At 40.9% G+C, this 20410-nt stretch overlaps 3 protein-coding genes across 3 annotated transcripts in view; 1 reads left to right on the top strand and 2 right to left on the bottom strand.

Annotated features, from left to right (window-relative positions):
* Positions 1 to 3221: 3221 nt before the first annotated feature.
* Positions 3222 to 16100, bottom strand: PCNP (PEST proteolytic signal containing nuclear protein). Its single transcript, XM_009322569.1, has 6 exons — positions 15830 to 16100; positions 13540 to 13611; positions 11396 to 11616; positions 9330 to 9404; positions 8765 to 8820; positions 3222 to 7829 (listed from the first exon to the last, which is right to left on the bottom strand). Exons 1-6 carry the CDS (start codon positions 16098 to 16100, stop codon positions 7700 to 7702), a joined length of 825 nt encoding a protein of 274 aa, XP_009320844.1. The 3' UTR covers positions 3222 to 7699.
* A 678-nt stretch (positions 16101 to 16778) lies between these two features.
* Positions 16779 to 18819, bottom strand: TRMT10C (tRNA methyltransferase 10 homolog C (S. cerevisiae)). Its single transcript, XM_009322562.1, has 2 exons — positions 18703 to 18819; positions 16779 to 18328 (listed from the first exon to the last, which is right to left on the bottom strand). Exon 2 carries the CDS (start codon positions 18295 to 18297, stop codon positions 17050 to 17052), a length of 1248 nt encoding a protein of 415 aa, XP_009320837.1. The 5' UTR covers positions 18298 to 18328; positions 18703 to 18819; the 3' UTR covers positions 16779 to 17049.
* A 1409-nt stretch (positions 18820 to 20228) lies between these two features.
* Positions 20229 to 20410, top strand: part of TXNL4B (thioredoxin-like 4B) — a 3409-nt gene continuing 3227 nt past the window's right edge. Inside the window, exon 1 of the mRNA XM_009322561.1 lies at positions 20229 to 20315. The gene's annotated coding sequence lies outside the window, so the exon portion shown is untranslated. The remainder of the gene's footprint in view (positions 20316 to 20410) is intronic.

Below are 20410 nucleotides of genomic sequence, written 5' to 3'. Positions count from 1 at the left end.
CTGCTGCTGTAAGAAAACACATCTGGGGCAAGCTAATTCCTGGCGTTAGGCCACATAGATGGAAAAATTCTTACTAGGTTTTCCTGCGAGTGAGCATGAATCGCAGCCGTGCTTGGCCCGAGTGTAAACGTCTCTGAGTCAATACCACGAACGGCGCGTATCTTAATCTGTACAAGGTGTGGGTTCTTTCATTGTTGTTTGTTTGGGTGTTTTTTAAGGAAGAAACGTGTCTGTCAAGGTAACTGTGCTACACGGATGAACAATCAGAGCTGTATTCTTTAAGTTGTTCTCAGTCTATGGTTTTACCAGATGTTTCCCAACTTTGACAGCAGCAAGATCTCCACGGAGCCCGAAGCCTGTAATATTGCAGGGTAAACTTCGTAAATAAAGTTACCTGCATGTAACTCTGTACTACCTGTGAAACAGACCCGCCCAGCAAAACCTAAGCAGAATCTGTGACAAAGTAACCACCTCATTTGAATTAGTATCTCTACCTTTCATCTTATTTAACTGTTTGAGTATGTCTACTAAGCTACAGAATGGACTGCTCTTTTTATACTTTGCAAGCATGTAGATAAGCAGTTGTTGAAAATTTTTTAAGCAATACGTAGTTTTGAGTTCCTGCCTTGGATCCGAATTAATCTGTAGATGACTATTTCAAAGGTCAAGGTCTTCCTGCAGAGAAGTAATGTAGTTATTTGTACATCCTGCAGCCCTTTACAATTGTGTTCTTCTCTAATTACCAAATGGAGTAAAACTAAAATGAATACTTAAAAAAAAAAAAAAAATACTGCTAGCTATAACTCTTGAATTTTTGTATGGTCAAGAATCTGGAGATAGCCATCCTGCTTAAATACTGCCGTTATGATGGGAAAAGATTTAAAAGAGCACTAGGTAAACTTTAAAATTTACTTCAATGTTTGTATCTTACAACTAATGATGTGTTACTGAAGTGAGGAAATGTTCAAGGAAAAATAGCTGTAAATAGTGCTAGAACATTATTTGTATATTTAGTGTGTTACCTTACAAAAAGAATATTACCAGCACCTTAGTTTAATCTTCGGTGCATTTATTTATTTGCCCAGCCTACGGAAGAGACAGAAGTGAATCTGAATTTCGGAGCCTTGTTACCCACCGTAACATGCTTTAACTGACTTGATGGCCTGCCATTTAAAAACAAACAAACAGTCGCAGAAAAGTTGTTTCCTGAACAAGACTCAGCCAGGAACATCAAAGCCGAGTGTTGCGGCACCCCCTTTCCTAACACAGTGTGCCTTACCTTTTCAGAAGGGCATGAGGTAAATGGGGAGCGTCACTCTTAGCTTTGCTGTTCCCGTATGCGTGAAGTTGCCTTATGTTTTTCTTTAGATTTCAGCTCTTAATTTAAGATGTTCACTACCCTTCTGCAACCTGTTTGAAGTCAGACTGCAAATATGCAGTTGATATTATTTAATTTGATTTTTTTAATAAAGTTCATGAGAAGTGTCCGTTTATAAAGTATTCCTAGTGAATTCCTGTACATAATGAATTTGATCTGTACATTCTGCTGTTTTTATTTAGTGTTAGATGTATAAAGTTACGGTTATTTCTGTCATTAAATAAACTGAGCTTTGCCACAAATTATTCTTTCAAGCAACTTTTTTTTGGGGGGGGGGGCAGGGGGGAAGTGTTACAGAATTATTTATTCCTCTTCAGTATTCAACCTTCCATATATACATAGGCTTCTGGTCTGAATAGTTCTCGTAACACCTATTTTTAAATTTTTGCTTAAGGCTCAAAAAAATTAAGTTGTATGAGGAAAGGAGACCCACTGCCCTCCTAAATCATGCCAGAACATGGCTCTACAGGAGCGCAGCGTGTATTTACACTGAAGCCCCTTTGGCTGCCGGACCTCCTGGTGGATGAGGCATCCGCTCGGCCCTCCCACACCCAGCTGTCACCATTGCAGCTTGTCTGGGAGGGGATGTTGTTTCTCTTGACTTCGGGTGGCGGTATCGCACAGAAACGGGAAGCAACCATCCTAACAGGGCTTCTGCCTTGCCCTCTGCTCTGGGACCGGATTCTGAGCAGGGGTTGCGGCTTGGAAGTTGTCCTCCAGCGTCACTCTCCCGGCTGAAGGACGAGCTGTACGGCTGCTTCCTGCTGTGGGAACGGACGGTGGCCGGGGCTTTTTCATTTGCGGTTAGAGCAACGTCGATGTTGCAGAAAGGAACATTTTTGTGGTTCATCCCGATTCCTAGGGGAAATGCTAGGAGCGTTCTGGCGTATTAACTCTCCTGTGAGCCCATAGAGGTAACCAAGCTGAGTGGGAAGTATATAATTAAATAAAAACGGGGGTTTCAAAAGGCTGAGTGCTGACGAGTAATGACATGGCCCACCATTGAACAAATGCTATACAATAGGGCTGCAACTACAGGTGGAAAACAGCAAAAAGTGATGCGTGGACAATTTTACCCCCCTTTGTTTCCACTGGAGCTAGAACCACGTCATTCCTGGCTGTTGAAGGAAGAGCCATGAATTTCTAAAGCATGGGCACGGTGTGTCCATTTAATACGATAACATTCAGGAGCCAGTCTTACAGCTGCTCCCGACAACGTGGTGGGAACCTAGCACCTCTCAAGCAGTTCTCTACTGAGACCTGTCCTCTTGCAGAAGAGTGCCAGGGGCCTCGCACCTTCAGCAGCTGGTCACCGCTGCCACCCTCAGGCGCAGGGCCGTTGGGGAACACGCTTTCAAGCCTAGTGTGGCTTTGAAGGTACTTTTCGGAAAGTTAACAGTTTGTCTTGCACCCCCATAAAAGTTTTGTCCTGAGGGCAGTGTTTCTTGCCTTAGGTAAAGTGCCCCGCCTTACAGATGGTAACATCCCTATTAACTTACTCAGTGCTTTCAGATGCGTAGTAGCCCAAGCCGCTCTTGTCACGGCCTTAAATTTTACATGTGAACAGGGCTGTGTCAAACAAGCATCTGAGCAACAAAAGTAAAGCAGAGCCTAACATACTTGCTAGTTTCACAATTACTCTTTACACTACACCGCTGTATTTGGTGCCTGCAATTCTATATATTGGAGGCTGGTGTACATATGAACATGAAAGGCTACCACAGTTAGTTACACTTCTTTCACAAAAGCAAAGGCAGAATTACAATTTTGTAACACGCAGCAGCCAAGACTTTATATGCAACTACTATGTTTACAAATTATGGAAAGCTGTGGGAGAAAAGGAGAGATAATTATGTTTTTATTATGACTTGCATTACCTTCAGTTAATACACTTGTACTGCAAGGAAAACATAAACATAGGCTCACGATGTCAAGTTTCAGCAGAGCTCTCACTACAGAACCACAAACGCTTTATTTGTGCATCCGTCTCGTCAGGAAATCCAATCCCAAGAACCAAATTTAAGAACTACGTCACAAGATTAGCAAAGGTTTTTAAGATCTCACTATATGCCACTGAATCAAAAAATACATACTCTAATTGCTAGCTCTGACAGTCACCGCCACTCTGACCCCCTCTACCTAGCCTAAAGGGTAGCTGGCATATATGTATCTATACCACAAAAGGTGTGCACTGTAGAGCTTAAAGGTTTGCTTTGGTAACTAAATTTTGCCTGGACACCCACCGCTCCAGACTTTTAAATGGACGTTTATCAACAGAAATTTAACACGCCGTATACAGAGTTCAAGTGAACAGTTCATGTTTCATGCTTTTAATTCTACGGATAACTATGCATCTATCCTGAGGCAACGGCTCCAAATGACTAAACACAAGTAGCTTTCCAAGCAAGCACTACATAGGTTTTTTTAAGATGCCAATATACCAAAATTAGGGAACAGCAGGAGATCCCTTCGTTAATAAAACCAGAAGAAATCAGGAAGGTGTTAATAGGATAGAGTAAAAAGCAGATTGTTAGTTGTCCAATTTTTATGGTGTTCTAGCGTCTCTTGGCAGAGGAACTAGACAAATTATGGTGACTTTAGAATGTAACCTTCCATTCGGTAGCTTGAGGGCAGAACTACTCAGCATTCCTCAATTTATAATTTTATAATGAATTAAAAAAAAACAAAACAACTTTTTTTTTGCAGAACACCTGTCAAGGCTACTAACCGCACAGATAAAAAGCCTTCTTGAAATTCTGTTGCTTCTCCAAACAGATTTATCTTCTCACCTTACGGCAGCCTAGAGAGAGTTCTGGTTACACCAGTGATTTCCAACAGTTTAAAACCTCAGTTTGCCTCTTCAGGAAGCAGAAGCCACCGTTTTCTCAAGAGCTGACTTTTCCTCCACGTCCCCTCACCATGAAAGCCTTGGTAGAGTCACCCCCAGCAGAGAGAACTCAGCGCAGTCGCCCGAGTTCTGACAAGGAGGTGCTCTACAAATCTGGCAGAGACAGAGATCAAGCGCATCAGGCCTGAATGCAGCTGTGGCTGCTGCGGTGGCCGGCACGTTAGGACACGATAGTTGGGTTTGTCAAAGTTGGCTGAATACTGTACTTGGGTCATCGATGACATGGGAGTAAGCCCATGAAATTAAAATAGCATCCATCAGTCACCTTACAGACAGGCTGGTTGGGTACTTCTGTCTGCTGATAAAATACAGATGCTGAGAACCTGGACAGTGCACCTCCTACGCTCTTAAAGGAATTAAATCAGGTGTCTAAGGGGCTACGCCCAGGATTGCCTGAAACGCTGCCACTAGTAGGTGTCTGCACTGGTTTTTTTAGTTTGTGCTTTTTTTTTTATTATTATTACTTTAATATAGTTAGCATTAGATGAGTTTAGATCCGTCCACAACCCAGCAGGCTCAAAAGCAGCCGAGCTGCAGGGTGGCACAGAGAAGGTTACTGGGTAACTACCTACATCTTCACCTAACGTCTTGCATGTTTTGCAAGCTGTTCAGGTGCTAAGTAAAGCCTTACTGCTAGGCAAGCATAAGCCTTCTGAGATAAAACTGCACAAGTTCCACCGACGGACATTTCAACCACCGATAGGTATACATACCTTGCTATACTAAGCAGCTAAAGGTCTCAGCATATCTCCTGGAAGCACTTAAGATAGCTAAATCAGGCAGTTTACCACAAATTTTAGGATTCCCAAGTATTCTTAGAAAAAGAACAAAAAAATAACACACACACACACACACCCCCCCAAGACTATCTTCATGCAAAGACCATGACTATCGTAACAAAAGCCTAGAACTTCAAGGGAAGCTCTAGCTAACATTTGCCTTGACAGCACTTTTCAGATCGGTTCTTTCCTGCACGCGTCAGACATTAGACACCAGCAGACACCCTTGCAGCTACAAGACCAAGCTTGTTAGGCACTCAGTCCTGAGTGGATCCAGGCCCTCCTGATCGATTTTCTTCTGTGAAGCACTGAGAAGGAACAGAACTCGTACATCGAGTGAGGCAGGATCTCTGCTCACCTTCAGCTGAGACCCAGAAGCTGCTGCAGTCTCTCACAAGGTCTATAAATGTACTTACTCCCATGGTCAATAAACGTAAGATAAATATAACTTTAGCGCTCTCACTTGCACGGAAGGTATTTCCTAGCGTGTCTGCTGTTCTGCCTAGCAATTTCCTAAAGGATTTTGAAGTACCAGGAAACTCTGTTGAAATGAATGTCTACTCCAGCCAAAGTTGCGGAAGACGTTGTTGGTGGCAGGTTAACTAAAAAAAGAACAGGTCTCAAAGCCATCCTCTTATTCTTCCTCAAAGTTCCCTTTTGCTTTTTCCTAATGCAAGTGACCGAGACAGCATCAAGTAACTACTAAGGAGCAAGATAAAATAGTTATTCACCGTGAATTACCACTATCTTAAAGGGATATATTTCGACAAACATAACCACACGTGATAAAAATAAGTGAGAAGTAAATGCTTCATTTTGCCTTGCCTAGTTCCAGTAATGCCCAAATCAATTTTGGAAGTCCTGAAAGTCAGTTTTGAAAGTGTGTTTTGTTTTAAATGAACCAAAGATTTCTGCTATGGAAAAAAAAATGATGTATACGTTTTTATGTTATGTTTATAACAAGGCTTTTAAAGAAAATAGTTACAGGTATTCAACTGCATCAGACTTCAAAAGAAAAAAGATTACACATACAATACAAAAATACAAAAAAATATTTTTTAGAGCTTACAAACTCAAAAGTCTTAAGTGGTCAGAGCTTTCCTAAAATAAAAAAAGAAAAAAATACACTTCAAGATGCACTTTCCTTTCCGCACTCACAGGTTCAACTTTAGCACGAAGAAAGGTTTTAGAGGCAGGATGAAAGCAAGTAACACATTGAATTCTACAACCAGTTCCAGGCTGAAATTAATTTAGTGGTCGACACTATCAGGTATTTGAGTTTAAAAAATAACCTGAATTTATTATTAAAAATAGCCTGGAAAAAAACCCAAAATGTTTGCTTGGGGCAGGGGGGATGTGTTGGTGTTGATAACTTTTTGCTTAACCAGTTCTGCTACTGCTAGTAAAATGTTTTAAAACCACGCAATCTGAATTAGACTGAAATTTAGACAGTCCTTACTAGGTTTGAAATCCTACAGCACTGTTCTGCAGTATGAAAGCTAGGAAATTAAACTGACCAGACTAATGCGGTTGTTGAAAATTACTGTGAAAGGCAGGCAGGTAGGAAAAAGTAGAGTTTTATTTCTAAAGTTGACACTTGTTAGAAGCATTAGGACTGCAAATACAGTATTCTTCTTTAACCTGATAGTGTCCACTGAGGTCACAGGCATCAAGGCATTTCTTTTTAAATGGCAAGAGAGGGAAAGTGCATCTTAGATTTTTCATACTTAAGCAGTGAGTTACCGATTTTTGGTGTGGCTTTTATTCCTTCTAGGCATAGTAAAGAAAAATATTTCAACCAAATGTGAAGCTTAATGTAGACTAGCTTGTCTTTTTGGTGGTGGCTTTTGTGTACCACAAGGAAATGCTAACAAGCACTACTCAAGGCTAATGATTTAAGAGGAGCACACTGAAAATACTGATTCACCTCTGCAGTGAATATTCTTTACAGACTGTATCTAATATACAGACAAGGCCCATTTCCTTAAGATGAAATGGGCCACAGAAGGTTACACATCCTACATGAAGTTTTAAACAAAATTAGAGCTAAGTTACCAGAGCCACTCAGAGCAACATAATTCCTAGTTTGCAGAGACTTAACAAAAGGTGACTGCAGGGAGAAAAAAAAAACAGGTTCTTATCATTTCCTGCGTAAGTTTATATTCAAATTAATAGTCCAGTAACACTTCTAGCACAAGACAATCCTCACTTTCTTTAGCAGTATTCCTAGGAGTCAACTGTTTCTCCTGTTATGAAGAGGGAGCCAGAAGTGAGAATGCCAGAGCATTCAATGTTAACCTGATTAAAGAGACAGTAACCTTTTTCATCCACCTTAATTAATCGCTGACCAAAAAAAAAAAAAAAAAAATCTTAAAAAGGTACCACTCCAATTTTTTTTATTATCTGTAACCTTTTGAAACTAATCACATGGAACTACAAAATTAGCAAATGCCTTGAAATCTGTATACAAAACATAAATTACCTCTAATTTCAAACTCAGTTATTAGTGTACCACTCAAAATCTTAAAAAAGTGGCTCCAAAGATAGTCTTATGCCATTCTTAAAAAAGGAAACTGTTCCTTTAACGTTACACCCTCCCCTCCCCCCAAACACCCAACTCTCAATCCACATCATTTAGTTATTTTCTTGGTCGTGGACGTTTCCAAGATGAGATTTTATATTTCGTTCCCATAGCTTCTGGTTGTCAGAAAAACCATGCTTTCCTTTATTGAAGGAATTTGGTCCTGCTGAGGTTGGTGTATCCCTGTGAAAAGTAAAACAAGATCAGTTGAGAAAGTCAGTTCAGCTGTAGTAGTTTGGGCAACATGACACTGAACACACCAATTTCAAGTCCAACCTGCCACACATTTCTTTCTTTCCATTACATCAGGAGTCCTCGCTATTAACTAAGTTGGCCACAGAACTGATCACTCTGTAGCACGTCAGGACAGAGCGATGAGATGGGGCAGCAGAGGAGGTGGGAGCAGCAGTAACTGCTGCCAGCTGTGAAGAATTTGTTGCAAGGGCTACAGAATTGAGGATCTAAATTTGCTACTAGAGAAAAAACCCCGCTGAACAGTAGCAAGCCTCCAGGGGACCAGCTTCAAAAGCAGTCTATCATGATAAACATCTTTAAAATATGTATGCTCAAAATTCATCCCTAACTCAAGTGAAGCCTCCTCTGAAAACGTCCCTATTTATTTTAGGGTTGGCCCAATACTCAAATTTGTGGCAAGCAGAAGAATTATATATATTTGTTTTAGAAGTACACAAGCTATTCTTTGTCTCTCTGAAAGAGATGATTCTCGTCTTCCCCTTGCACGGGAGTTTAAAAATCTGAGCAGACTACCCTACTGCAGGGCAATCTATAAAATGGAGAACTAGAAAGATACAAAGTTTAGCAGCAAGCAGGAACTCCCACCTATTACCTTTCCAAGAAGAAAGCTAGCTTCTATTTAATATAGAATCAATTTCTTCCTCAGAAAGAAGGCGGCAGATAAGATTCAAAGTGCAAATGTAAATGTACTACTTTTAACGTACAGCTGAAGCATTAGAAAATATCTATATTAAAATTTTCCTGTTTCTGGAGAAAAACTTTTTGAACCTATTCTACCTTCCTGTATTTCTAAACCATTTGCAAGATCTGACCTGTGCTCACACACTTGCCCTTCCCCAAGCCATAGTTAAAAGCCGACCTACCTTCCAATGTTCTTCATGCGCATCTTGGCTTCTGGAGGCATTTCTTCTGGTTCGCTCTACAGAGAGAAAGGAGTTTAGAGTGTGGCTGGCCGCTATCTTTTGAACATTTCAAATGCCTGACAAGGTGAAGTATGGACTACAGCCCTACAGGAAAGCAAAGTGACTTAGAACAAAACAGAGGTTCTACAAGGTTATAGAAAGAAATACAAATTCCTTTGTTCACCTCTGTGTCAGATGGAGCAGTAACACAACAATAAAATATTTAGCAAACCAGAAGCAGCACAACTTTTCTTCATCTCCCCTTTATCAAGCCCAGAGAAAGCCACCATTAATTCAGATTATGTTGTGCATCTCATTTTCGGGGAAAAGTTATCAGTACTTTAATGATTTCTTGAACCAACACACAGCTACAAAGTTGTACATTCTTAAACAGAAACACAAGAGATGTTTCTAGGTTGAAAATCCCTGACATTTATGTAAAGACCCTTAAATGACCCACTCTCTCTGCCTAACTCTAACCCACAAGGGTACTTTAAGTTGTGTTGATCACCAGCTTATTACTCACATCTTCATCTTCATTGAAAGCTGCTGCTACAGAAAGGGTTTTTGGAGCAAGGGTTGGAACGGGCTCTTTAGGCTTCTGAAAAAGACCAAACGCACAAGTAAAGTAAGTCTACTAACTCAAAAAAGCTACCCTTGGTATTTTACGTGTGTTGGTAAAATGAAGTCAAACATCTTCACTGAAATGGGCAGTGAGGGGGAAAAGTGTTTTTGTTTGAATCAAGCAGATAAAGGTTTCTCTCTAATGAAAAAGGAAAATGGCTGTTCGTTTGTGTGTGATATACTCTGAAAAGCAAGTCGAGCCCTCTCATATTACAATTCCCCACAAGCAAGTCTTAACTTTCTAGCACACTGCAGGGGTATGCAGCCACTGGTGCATGACATGAACAACTAAATCAGAACCTGAACAAGTTGTGGTATTCAAAATTTTACTATGTCACCGTTTCCATTATTCTTTTGGAGTATTCTTATCCATCAATGCCAGGAAGATGAATACGTTTATTTTCTTGTCTTTTAACAACCTAACAGCTTTCTGGCTTAAAACAATTCAATACTTTTTAACTAGCATGCGTGTGCATCACACAGTCCGATTAATATAAGGCTCCTTTAAAAAGTATTATTTTAATTTCCAATAAATACCTTCCTCTATTTAAAGTGTAAGAAACTATCAAACTCACAGCTGTTACATGTAATACAGCAGAGATACCGAAAGTAACTTCAAGACCACTAAGAAAGCATTGAGTCATCAGTAACAGTTTGCTTCTACAGTACTACCAATTATCTAAATCAATTATATACAGTGCTTCCTCCATTTTTACTTTACTGGTGATTATTTCATATGCACTCATAGTTTCGAAGCTGATACTGCAGCAGAGTCCTTATGCGACTGTCTACAGCTATTCCTCACCAATAGCGCATAACGTATAAATATTGTGCCACTTTTTAAAGCATCAGCTCCACAGGAATGGGTAACAAGGGAGTAAAAATGACTAAAAAGAAACAGGGTAAGTTTCAGCACCGTCCAATCTGGTGCACTGTCAGTCACCCACTAAATTCAGTGAGCCAGAAATCCTGAGCCAAACTTATTGCCACTGGAAGTATCTTTCTACATGAGAAATCGGAGCTTGCTAGTGGCTCAGAGAAGGCAGCTTTGTGAATTTTTGCAAAGTCTAAGCTGACCTGATTGCATTTATACCCTAGAAAGCTGCCAGCCCGCATCTCCCTCCCATCTCAAAATAACAGAGCACTCTTTTCGTCTTTTGCAGATCTGGAAAATGCTGGCATTGCAGGTGCAAACCTTTCTTGACTACAGTTTGAATTTAATCCAGGCAAGGATTTATAATGTATCCATCACAGTGGTATGTGGGAAGTGTAAATGAACTATATTAAATAGAGAGGCAGCATGTGGCTTGTCCTTGCCCAAGCTAGTAGAGGACTACTTTGGTAGCAAAGAGAAGCATCAGATTCACATCTGAACAAGCACAGGGATACCTTGTACTGGACAACAAAGGGATCAGAATTCTTAGGAACCTACGTAACGAAGCCTCATCTCTTGCACGTAGTATAAATGAATCCTAGTGACCTTGCAAAGAACAGGCAAAGTAATTGAAAAATAAACTATAGTTCCCCATGCTAAAATAGTATCTTTGGAGTGAAAGACGACCTATTAAGCCATCTAGGAGAGTACTTGTTTTCTTGTAGCTTTAAGCATCCTACGCAATGAAGCTCCCAGCACTCATTTCAAAGTAGCCTCAACAGTTTAACAAGTCTGCTCATTTCCCTCAGGAAATTATTCCAGACTTCTCAAATCTCATTACAAAATTACTCTGTATGTTCAAAGATCTACAGTTCATTTCAATCAAGTCTTACGCTTCCTGAGACAACTGACCTGGTATTAATCACCTTGAAGTACTTACACGTGCATGACTAGCTGGCCCTGCAATGCTTTCTTAAACTTTATCCAAGTCACCCACACGCAATTCAAGGCTTTCCTTCTGCAAGGAAGCCTCCCCAAAGTACTTCCCCCTTTGCCTCACTTCCCTTACAATTAAAAGCCTTCAGACAACTTACATTTGCTCCTAGTTTGATGGATATTGCAGATGCCTTCTTTGCTGTCTGACTGCCTATGGAAAATCCAAACTTGGACATTTTGGCAGGAGCAGGCTTTGTGGTGAAGTCTTCAGCTTCTTCATTAGCTGCCCGTTTCTCTGCGCTGCGACTCGAACTTTCTCCTCCATTACTGGAAGAAACAGTCTTAGTTTTCACAGGTTTTTCTGCCTCTTCTTCAGGTCCTGGTGAAGTCGAAACAACTTACCAAGATGAGCTATTTTTACTGAGCAGATTGATGGGAGCAGCAACCTCAAAAAGCATTATACTTTGGGTTCAACAGGTAAGGTGTTTTTAGTGACAGCAGTTTCCACCAATGTACATTTAGCGGACAGCAAAACACAAAGAGGAGAAGAAACTGCAAGCACTCCACTACTTGTAAAGAACTTCTTGGGTATAAGCCAGGAAAACAATCTTGAAGCACCATCTCTTTATTTAGTACAGAAGTCAAAGTTCACGTAGTAAATTAAATGTAGATGACTAAATCTTTTTAGGGTTTAAGTTCCCATAGATAAGCTTTCACAATTGGAATCCCAATTCCAAATCTAGAGTAGATAATCTAAGTTAAAATTAATTCTACTACATTTCTACACAATCATGTCCATGCCAGTCTCTAGGCTTGTCTGGCACAACTCTAAAATCATGGAAGTGACTACAGTGAGGCCGGCTGTCTCAATCATGTTTCAAGTCACTGCTTGTCCGCATCTCATCTGTAATAAATCTGCCAAGCTCTGCTTGAGGAAGGAATCAGCACTAGAAAAACATATATGTAGATTTCACCTTTTCTGGTTTTGTATAAAGGCATGGAAAACATAGCAGCTGAACAACGATCCACAAACACTCAAATCACATTTTCATTCCTATACACTCAGCTTCTTCAGCTACACCAAGAGACAAAAGTGTCCTTGGAAAACTCGTACTGAACATAGTAAACGCTTCGGCAAAAATACATTTCTCTGCTGCTGCAATAAGCAAATCACTGCAGCAGCAGAAGGAAAAAAAAAAAACCACCAAACCCCACGCGTTGGGGAATGGACAGGAAAGTGCTCATACTGTCAGCCTAAGAAAAACTGGAGCTAGCACCAATTCCTCATTATATCAAGTGGAGAACAGGACCCTCTATGCACAGCAAATTCAGACCATCAGGGGAGAAAGTTCTTTGCACTGCTCTCTAACAGCAAAAAGCTATTAAGTAAGATAGAGCAATGACAGAGAAGCTAGTCTGAACTGGGGGTCAATAAGATTGTAGCTCTGAAAAAAAAAAAGGAAGCAAACAACATCAGGAGAAAGAAAAACTAGGGACACCATCCACCTATATTTTTCTGCTATTTCCCAAATCATTAGCAGCAGAATATACCCTTCCTACCCCACTCTTCTAGCTATCAAGATAATAAGTGATTGGAACAAAAATGGATTTATTGTTCACTTTTGGAGACATGGCAGATCACATAAAAAAATAAAATTAATAACTTCAATCAATTTCACTCTATTAAAAAATGGTACTAGTCTGCACCACTACAAATTTGACCCAGAAAGTATAGATATAAAAGTGACAAACAAAGGAAGAAAGAGGAATTTACCCAAGTGACCTTGGGTACTGATTGCTGTTTTAGCACAGTTTTCCAAACAGCAGTCTGCAAGGCTATGAGAAGCTCTTTACAGCTAGTCCATGAAATCACATTAAACAGAACATTCAATTACAAGTCCAGTCTAGGTACGCCATAGACTGTAAGGTGATTTGAGGGTAGGTAGAAGATTCCTGGGCCTTAGAAGTGTTGGAACCATGGGCCTAAAAGTCGTCTTTTTCATAAGATGCAAAATCCACAGCAGCCCAAACGTCAGGGCACACTGGACCAGTGCAGGTTCCTAAGCTAATGCTAGCTTGAAGCAAATTACACTACAGGTTACTTCTTTGACTGCAAATTCTAGAACATTGCTAAGCACAAGATGAAGCCTAACACAATCTACCCACATCTGCTTTCTCACCAAAATATTAAATAGCTTCTCTCTCAAATCACCACTGCATTCTGAATGTTACTTCTACTAGGCTCCACTTAAGACAAACTGTAGAATGCTGAAAGAAATAGCTTCCTTACAAAAACTCTTACTTGCTGAAGGAGTTATAAAGGGCGTAGGACAATTGGGGTAGGTGGGGAGGGAGCCGTTGTGCTGTTCTATTTCTGCAGGAAACAGTTAGAAATGCAGATGTATATTATCCATTAAACAGGTCTCTCACATTTCCCACGCCAATGCATATATATTTTTCAAGACATTAAGGCTTCTTTATTATTTCCTAGAGATCTCAAGGAGGTCATACTTCACCTATGGGAAGCACCAGTACTATTTCAAACACTAGGCTGACCAGTGCTCTTTTCATGGATCACAGTAGCAAAAAGCTGTCCTAGTTCACAGTTGACTTTTTCTTATGAGTATCAACAAGCTGTGTAAGTGGACAACTTTCACTGCCTAGGAGGTTTAAGGGACAAGACTGACAGTGCTAATTGCACAACATTTCAGGATCTCTTGCCCCTGAGAGTGCAACCATTGGTGGTGGTGGGAACAAACCCACCCAAACTAAGTTAACTTTAAGGTAAACCCCACTGATCTTGGCAAGAGCTAAAGACTCTAAATTGCTTTCAAAAATCATCAGGGAGTAACTATCCTTCCTTAGGACCAATGTACCATAACTCATTAAGATCATGTTCCAGCACACCAAACAGTACAGGAAACAGCACGGATTAACTGACATATTGATGGTTTCCAGTTACTGTATTACCAATACAAAAAAAACCCCAAACCAAAAACCCAACCAACCAAAAAAAAACCCCCAAAAAACCAACAGAGAACGAAGAGTCAAGAAACTACCTAAAATCAGGTATTACTGTTCATATTTTAGCGATTATCAGAAATAACATTCACTGTTAAAGCTATCCTAAATGGTTTACAAGCTTGACTTAATCTTTCAAAAGATCAAAGAAATGCCCTCTGCCTACAGATGTACTTAAACCAAAAAAACACAGGAAGGGGAAGCTTTATCTTTGCTGCAAAGACACTGTCTTCTCAGTTCTAAGTCAGAGGAAGAAAGAAGGAAAGAAACATATGATTAAAAATTTTAGGAGAACTGATAATAAGTAGTACAGAAGATGACAGGAATGTCCAGTGATAATACAAATAATATAAAACCAAACAGAAAGCTTGCAGATCGCTGCCAAGCAAAAAACTCAGGATGCTTAAAACGGCAGATAAGGAATATTCACTGTACCCATTTTTAAAAGGTACTACAGCTCTTAAAAGCTAATCTTTAAGGCGTTGTCTTCGTCCTTGCCAGCAGCAACAGTCAAATTTCTCTCAATACACGGCAGAACTATTCCGTGTATTTTTTACAGAGAGAGAAATAACGCGTTTACGTGCACAAGGAGAAGCCGTTGGATTTTTAAAAAAGCTCCTGTAAGGCTGAGGCTAACTCGCAGGCGTGAGGACAGCGGGCCCAGACCTCGGCCTCTCCCATTGCACTGAATTTGATTTAGGTGTCTGCACAGTCCATTTACTGTAAATCTACACATTGTTCTTCTCGGCATTTCTAACTGTATTAGGCAATAACTCGGGCAACAAAAAATCTTGCATGGCAAAACTGTTTCTTCAGAAACTGCCAGTTGAGTGCTTGCACTGATTTTTAAAGTCATATTGGCAAATATTAATTATTAGGTAATAAGGCAAAGAATTACCAGGTAAGGGCAAACAATTTTGGAATGTGGTGAGCAAGACTCAGTGTCCTGATTGGAATTTTCAGTTGTTGAAGTAAGTGCGTTATTTAAACAGCTTGTGTTCTAAAGAATTGGATGACATTTTTAATTGAGTAACTGCGCAGATTAGTTAGTACCGGTGTTAAGAGTTGGTGATTTTTTAATTTTTTTATTTTTTAGGTAGCCAAACAACTTTTTGTGTGATGGTTGTATCACATATGCATATACTTTACTGACCCTCTTAGTATTTACTTTTTTCCGTCACGGATGTTGCATGTTGTGCTGATGCTGAGTTGCTCTTGAAAACCATTTCTTAGTATGGACATTCAGACTGTTTTTCAAGAAAATGTAATGTTTAATGAAAACAGTGTGTAGTGCAACAGCCAAAACACATTGTAAGTATGCACACTGTTCTAGATTTCATTAAAGTATTACAATAATGCTACCGTTTGCCTTGGGATTGTTATATTATTGGAATATTATATAAATAGCTAACTATTGAGATACTTGGGAGTTTTTGAATGAAAGCTTTCATAGGCTTAAAAATTGCTGCTTCTGGTTTTTAATGGGAACATTAGGAAAATCAGACATTACTTGAATTGTCTTAAATTGTTAGGCAGAGCCGGGGGGCAGCCCTCAGCCGCGCCTGGCGCACCACCCCGGGGCGAAGCTGTGTGCGCCACCCACCCAGCCGCAGCCCAGCGGAAGCAGGCCTTTCTCCACACCGGGGGGTTCCCTGCGGCCGGAGGCCCCCGCGCCTCACGGGCGGGGAAGGGGGTAGCGGCGTCCTCCGCCTTCCAACCCCTCCTCACAACAGGGAATGGATCACCGCTGAGCCCAGGCGTATGTGGAGCCCGCTCTTCGAAATTGCATTCCCCGGCTCCTGGTTTTTGAGTTTTCAGGACAAAACCCTGAACACTTGCCATCATTGACTTCAAGCGTTGGGGCAGTCAACTAGACTAAACCAAAAAGATGTAAGCACCCGTAAGGGCACCGAGAAATCCCTCCTCCTCCTCCAGACAGCGGGGAGAACTGTATGTAACAACACGCCCGCCGTAAGCTCTTCCGCAGCCTGAACAGAGACTTTCACAGAGAGACCCATCGATACATTTTCAGCTGTGAGAAACATTACACGGCTCTCCGCTCCTCTAAGTATTTACTAACGGGACTGTATTACCACGTTCCAGCACTTGGGGAAACCTACGTTACACGGACTGAAGACACGGGCATTTAGGGATAAGTGTCTTACACGAAAGTACATAAGGTATTTCTTTTCGGCAGGGTCGAGAAAACCTGGATTATTCCCTCCAAACAGGGACTTGATCCGTGCGAGACAGAACACCCAGGAACAAATCCTGCAACTCCCCACACTCATGCTAGGTTTAAACCATTTGTTTTTAGCTCAGCTATCAAAAGTCCATTCATCTACACACCAAAAGAGGATCCAGGAAGTAACGGGGAAAGGCGTCTTCTATTTCATCTTGGCTAACCTGTTAGAAGATGACTGTGGACGGCCTGCACCTGCAAACCCAAAGCACTGAGGCATTCTCTGAAGAACGACCTTTGCATTCAATTCAGTTAGTCACCCTTGTCCCAGCGCGATTCAACTGAACAGATTTATATTCTTTGTACAGAGTAAATGTTTAGAACAGATTATCTCATTTCCCTTACACAATTTCAATAATCTGTGAAGAAATTCAAACAGCTGGAATACTACAGTCATTAAAAAAAAAAAAATCCCTAACATCAGTCCTTTCAAACTTGACCAACAAAGGCATTTTTAGAGAGAGATAGCTGAATACAGTTCCAGAAGCCCCGAGAAACCGGAGCATTCAAGCAGTCTGCTCGTAATAAATCATTCTCTTCCCCACCACTCTACTTTTGCGTTAGCTTCTTAGAGTAGTTCTTGGCAAATTGCTTTCGCACTTCTTCCTGTCTCTTTCCAAGTTTAAGCATGTTGATCAGGTTTAAGGTTTTTTTCAGTTCGTGCACAGGCTTGCTTATGAAGCCACAATATTTCCTTTTCGGAACAAATTCCAGAGCCGTCTTCCAGTCTCCAGTATCTTTCAAGCTTAATAAAATATGCATCATTTGATCCAGCGTGAGATTTTTGGCACCGGTATTCCAAAGCAAGTACTTCTCCAACGGAAGGGCCGCAGTCTCCAGCCCCAATCGCTTTGCCCGTGCTAAAGAGACTCCTGTTTTTATGCTCCTGTCAACCATTGACCCGACAATATAGATTTTATCGTGATCGAATGTTTTCATTACTTTGGGAGAATCAGCAGTCAGATAGATAAGTTTATCCTTTGGAAAGACGTCTGTGTAGCACTGGTCTGTCACAGTGATAAGCAATTTGCCCCATGCCTCTCTGTAATGCTTGATAAATTCCTTGTGATAGAGGCTGTCGCCTTTTAAGTTGCAGAAGTGGATGTGGAACGGATCCACAGATCTTCGATTGCAGCCTTCACTGAGAACTATCTGTCTCACTGTATTTGCAACTTCTCGGACGGACATATCCTTTTCGTAAGACATGTCAAATACTAGAGGTTGGCCAAAGATCATAGACTGAGCAGCCCTCCAACCGTATGTTCTGTCCATACAGCTGGCCCACAAACGTATGAACGAATTCCTTTTGGTCTCATCAGTTTTTGAAGCTTGCTCTTCTGTTTCCAGCCTCCTTTGCCTTTTCTCATCCATCTTTCTTTTGTTGTTTTTCTTGTGAAGTTCTTTGAGATGCAAATATTTTAAATACTTCTTTTTGGCTGACTTTGAAGGACATTCCATAAAGGTTTTTAGCTGTTCTTCACTGATATTTTCTGGAACCGATCTGCCAGCTAGTCTCCACATCTCCAAAACCTCACGTGCAGCAGCCAAAGTGGAAAGCTCCTTACGCTCAGAGACTGTCTCACTGACTTCGTCTTGCACCCCAGACCTCATTACCTTCTTCCACGCATCTAAATCTAGTTTTTCTGAGGGATTGCATGAATTGTCCTGCTTCAGACAAAACGATAAACTCAGAGTTCTACTGAGTGGAAACAAATCCTTTTTCATCCCATGTCGTGCAGCAAATGGAAGGACAGAACTTCGTACGATTTTTTTCAGAAGCACATTAGCAGACTGCATACTTAGACAGGTGCTGTGTTCAAACACTTATCTGCAAAACGCCAATAAGAGGGAAAAAAACTTGTCAGAAATCATGAAGAAAACGCACACAAATTTTCATCCCGAGTAACACCGACAGACAATAACTTACTTCTTGGAGAATACTAAAAATTCCTGTTCCCACTATTACTTTTCTACTGTTTTCTAAATAAAAACAGCATGTGTGGCACTGCCGTGAAGAGACATGGTTAGCTCTGCTCCTTAAAACAGCGATACTTACTGCAATTCAAAATGTGTTCAAACAACCTTTAAGTATTGTCTGAGATCTATTTAAATTATCTGTATCGTATGACAAATAAGAACCTTCGCAAGCAAAATGCTGCACGGGGACCGAAAATATTTTTATACACGTCCAGAGGTGCCTACCTGATTTACCTATACTGTGAAAACAGACAAGACGCTTCATCTTGTAACATTTTCTGAAAAAACTCTGTATCACAGAAGATCACGTTTTTGCTTTTACCATTATATTTTGGGACAGCTCTCCTGGCAAACTTTAGTACTAAAGCTTTTCCTCTTCCATGCATTTCCACATTGCAGGTCACTGGAACTACTGAACCTACCAGCGCTAGTTTTGCTAAGCCAATACCACTGCCAATGAAGGCACCCTTACGTCCCGTCAGCCCCTTGTGCCTGGCTCTGTCAGCAGCGCAAGCATTCATGTGGCCGCACTATGAGCCAAATCAGAGAACTGATCTTAGGGACAGCTAACCAAGAGGTGGAGAAACGGAAACAAAGCTCGTTATCATCCCACCCAAATGAGTTTCCACACCTGATTCACCGGACACCTCCTAGAAAGAAGAGGAGATGGAAGAATAAACAACTAGTATAGGAAAAGACCATCTTTTTCCCTTTTTCTAAATTGCCTGTGAAGTTGATGTGGGCACATAAAGGACATGAAACCCACAGTTCCATTAATTTCATACACATTTGTATTTAAAAGGTCTGCAAAAAGACCAAAGAATGTTCAATAGTTTCCTTGTGCTACGCAAACCTACGGCAGTAACATCAGTGAAGTTTCAGTGTTTGAGAAAACATGATTTGGCCAAAATGTAAAAGTTAGCTCCAAATTTTAAAAGCAAAATTCATAATCTCCCTAATAACTTACCACCTGAAAATAATTCAATATACAGAAAAACAAGTTTAATCTAATTTTGGGGTTATATATATGTATATATATATGCCCAGATGAAGACCCACAGAAAGGGCAGCGTATTATTACGAAACATTATATAAACTGGCACGCATTTTACGATACTATAACTGGTCAAATTGGTGACCGACTTTTCATTTTCTACTGTTATAAAATTAACAAAAACCCCTAATAGTGTGAAGTTAAGAGAAAATTCCGTGAAGTTAAGAGAAAATTCATAAGTGTTACAATAGAGATGTTCATAGTTTTACATTTAAGTGTTAAAGATACTGGCAAAAGCAATAATCAAAAAAGTACATTGTCCAGCTTAGAGAAATCAAGGGATCGGTTCCTCAGGTCACTTACATTACTGGAGCTCCAATTAAGTCAATAGTTGAAAGGCAGATTTACACGATCTGAGTGCTTGATGACAGCTTTTGATAAAAGCCAAGTTACCTTTCAGTGTGTCCAGCATGCGCGCCACCACATCATTACTGCAAGAATTACTCTAAACCTCTTTGAAGAGCCTACCTTTGTAGGGCGCTAAATATTTTCTGATACTTTTTTTTTTATTATTATTATGACTTCACTGTAACTAACCCCGCCAACAGAAAGGCCCTTCACTGATATTTCAGAGGCTGAATAATTCGGTTACTACCCCCGGCACAGATGCCCACACACGGCTGTCCGCAGGCCTGACCCCTGTACAGCGATGCGGGCCGAAAGGCCATGTGGCGAGCGCGCCAGACCAGGGTAAGCAGCGATGCGGCCCGTTCCAGAGCGGCACTACCGGCCCCTCAACAACTTTTAAACCAGCCCACAATTGAACCGAACCGCGACAAGCTAGGTAACGCCTCAAAGCACCGCGCTGCGCCCCACAGCCCTCCCGGCGATACCGGCGCGCCTCGCTCCCCCCCTGCTGCGGCGGGGACCGGCGGGGGA

The sequence above is a fragment of the Pygoscelis adeliae genome, unplaced genomic scaffold, assembly GCF_000699105.1.
Source record: "Pygoscelis adeliae isolate BGI_AS28 unplaced genomic scaffold, ASM69910v1 Scaffold104, whole genome shotgun sequence".
Taxonomy (NCBI): domain Eukaryota; kingdom Metazoa; phylum Chordata; class Aves; order Sphenisciformes; family Spheniscidae; genus Pygoscelis; species Pygoscelis adeliae.
This window is presented reverse-complemented; position numbering and strand designations above follow the sequence as displayed.

Excerpts from the sequence above, each read along its gene's own strand:
- PCNP (XM_009322569.1), bottom strand. The coding sequence starts at position 16,100 with ATGGCAAGTGTTCAGGGTTTTGTCCTGAAAACTCAAAAACCAGGAGCC. Across the intron at positions 13,612-15,829 it reads CACAGCTTCGCCCCGGGGTG|AAATAGAACAGCACAACGGC; the intron begins GTGCGCCAGGCG and ends TGTTTCCTGCAG. Across the intron at positions 7,830-8,764 it reads CGCATGAAGAACATTGGAAG|GGATACACCAACCTCAGCAG; the intron begins GTAGGTCGGCTT and ends TACTTTTCACAG.
- TRMT10C (XM_009322562.1), bottom strand. The coding sequence starts at position 18,297 with ATGCAGTCTGCTAATGTGCTTCTGAAAAAAATCGTACGAAGTTCTGTC.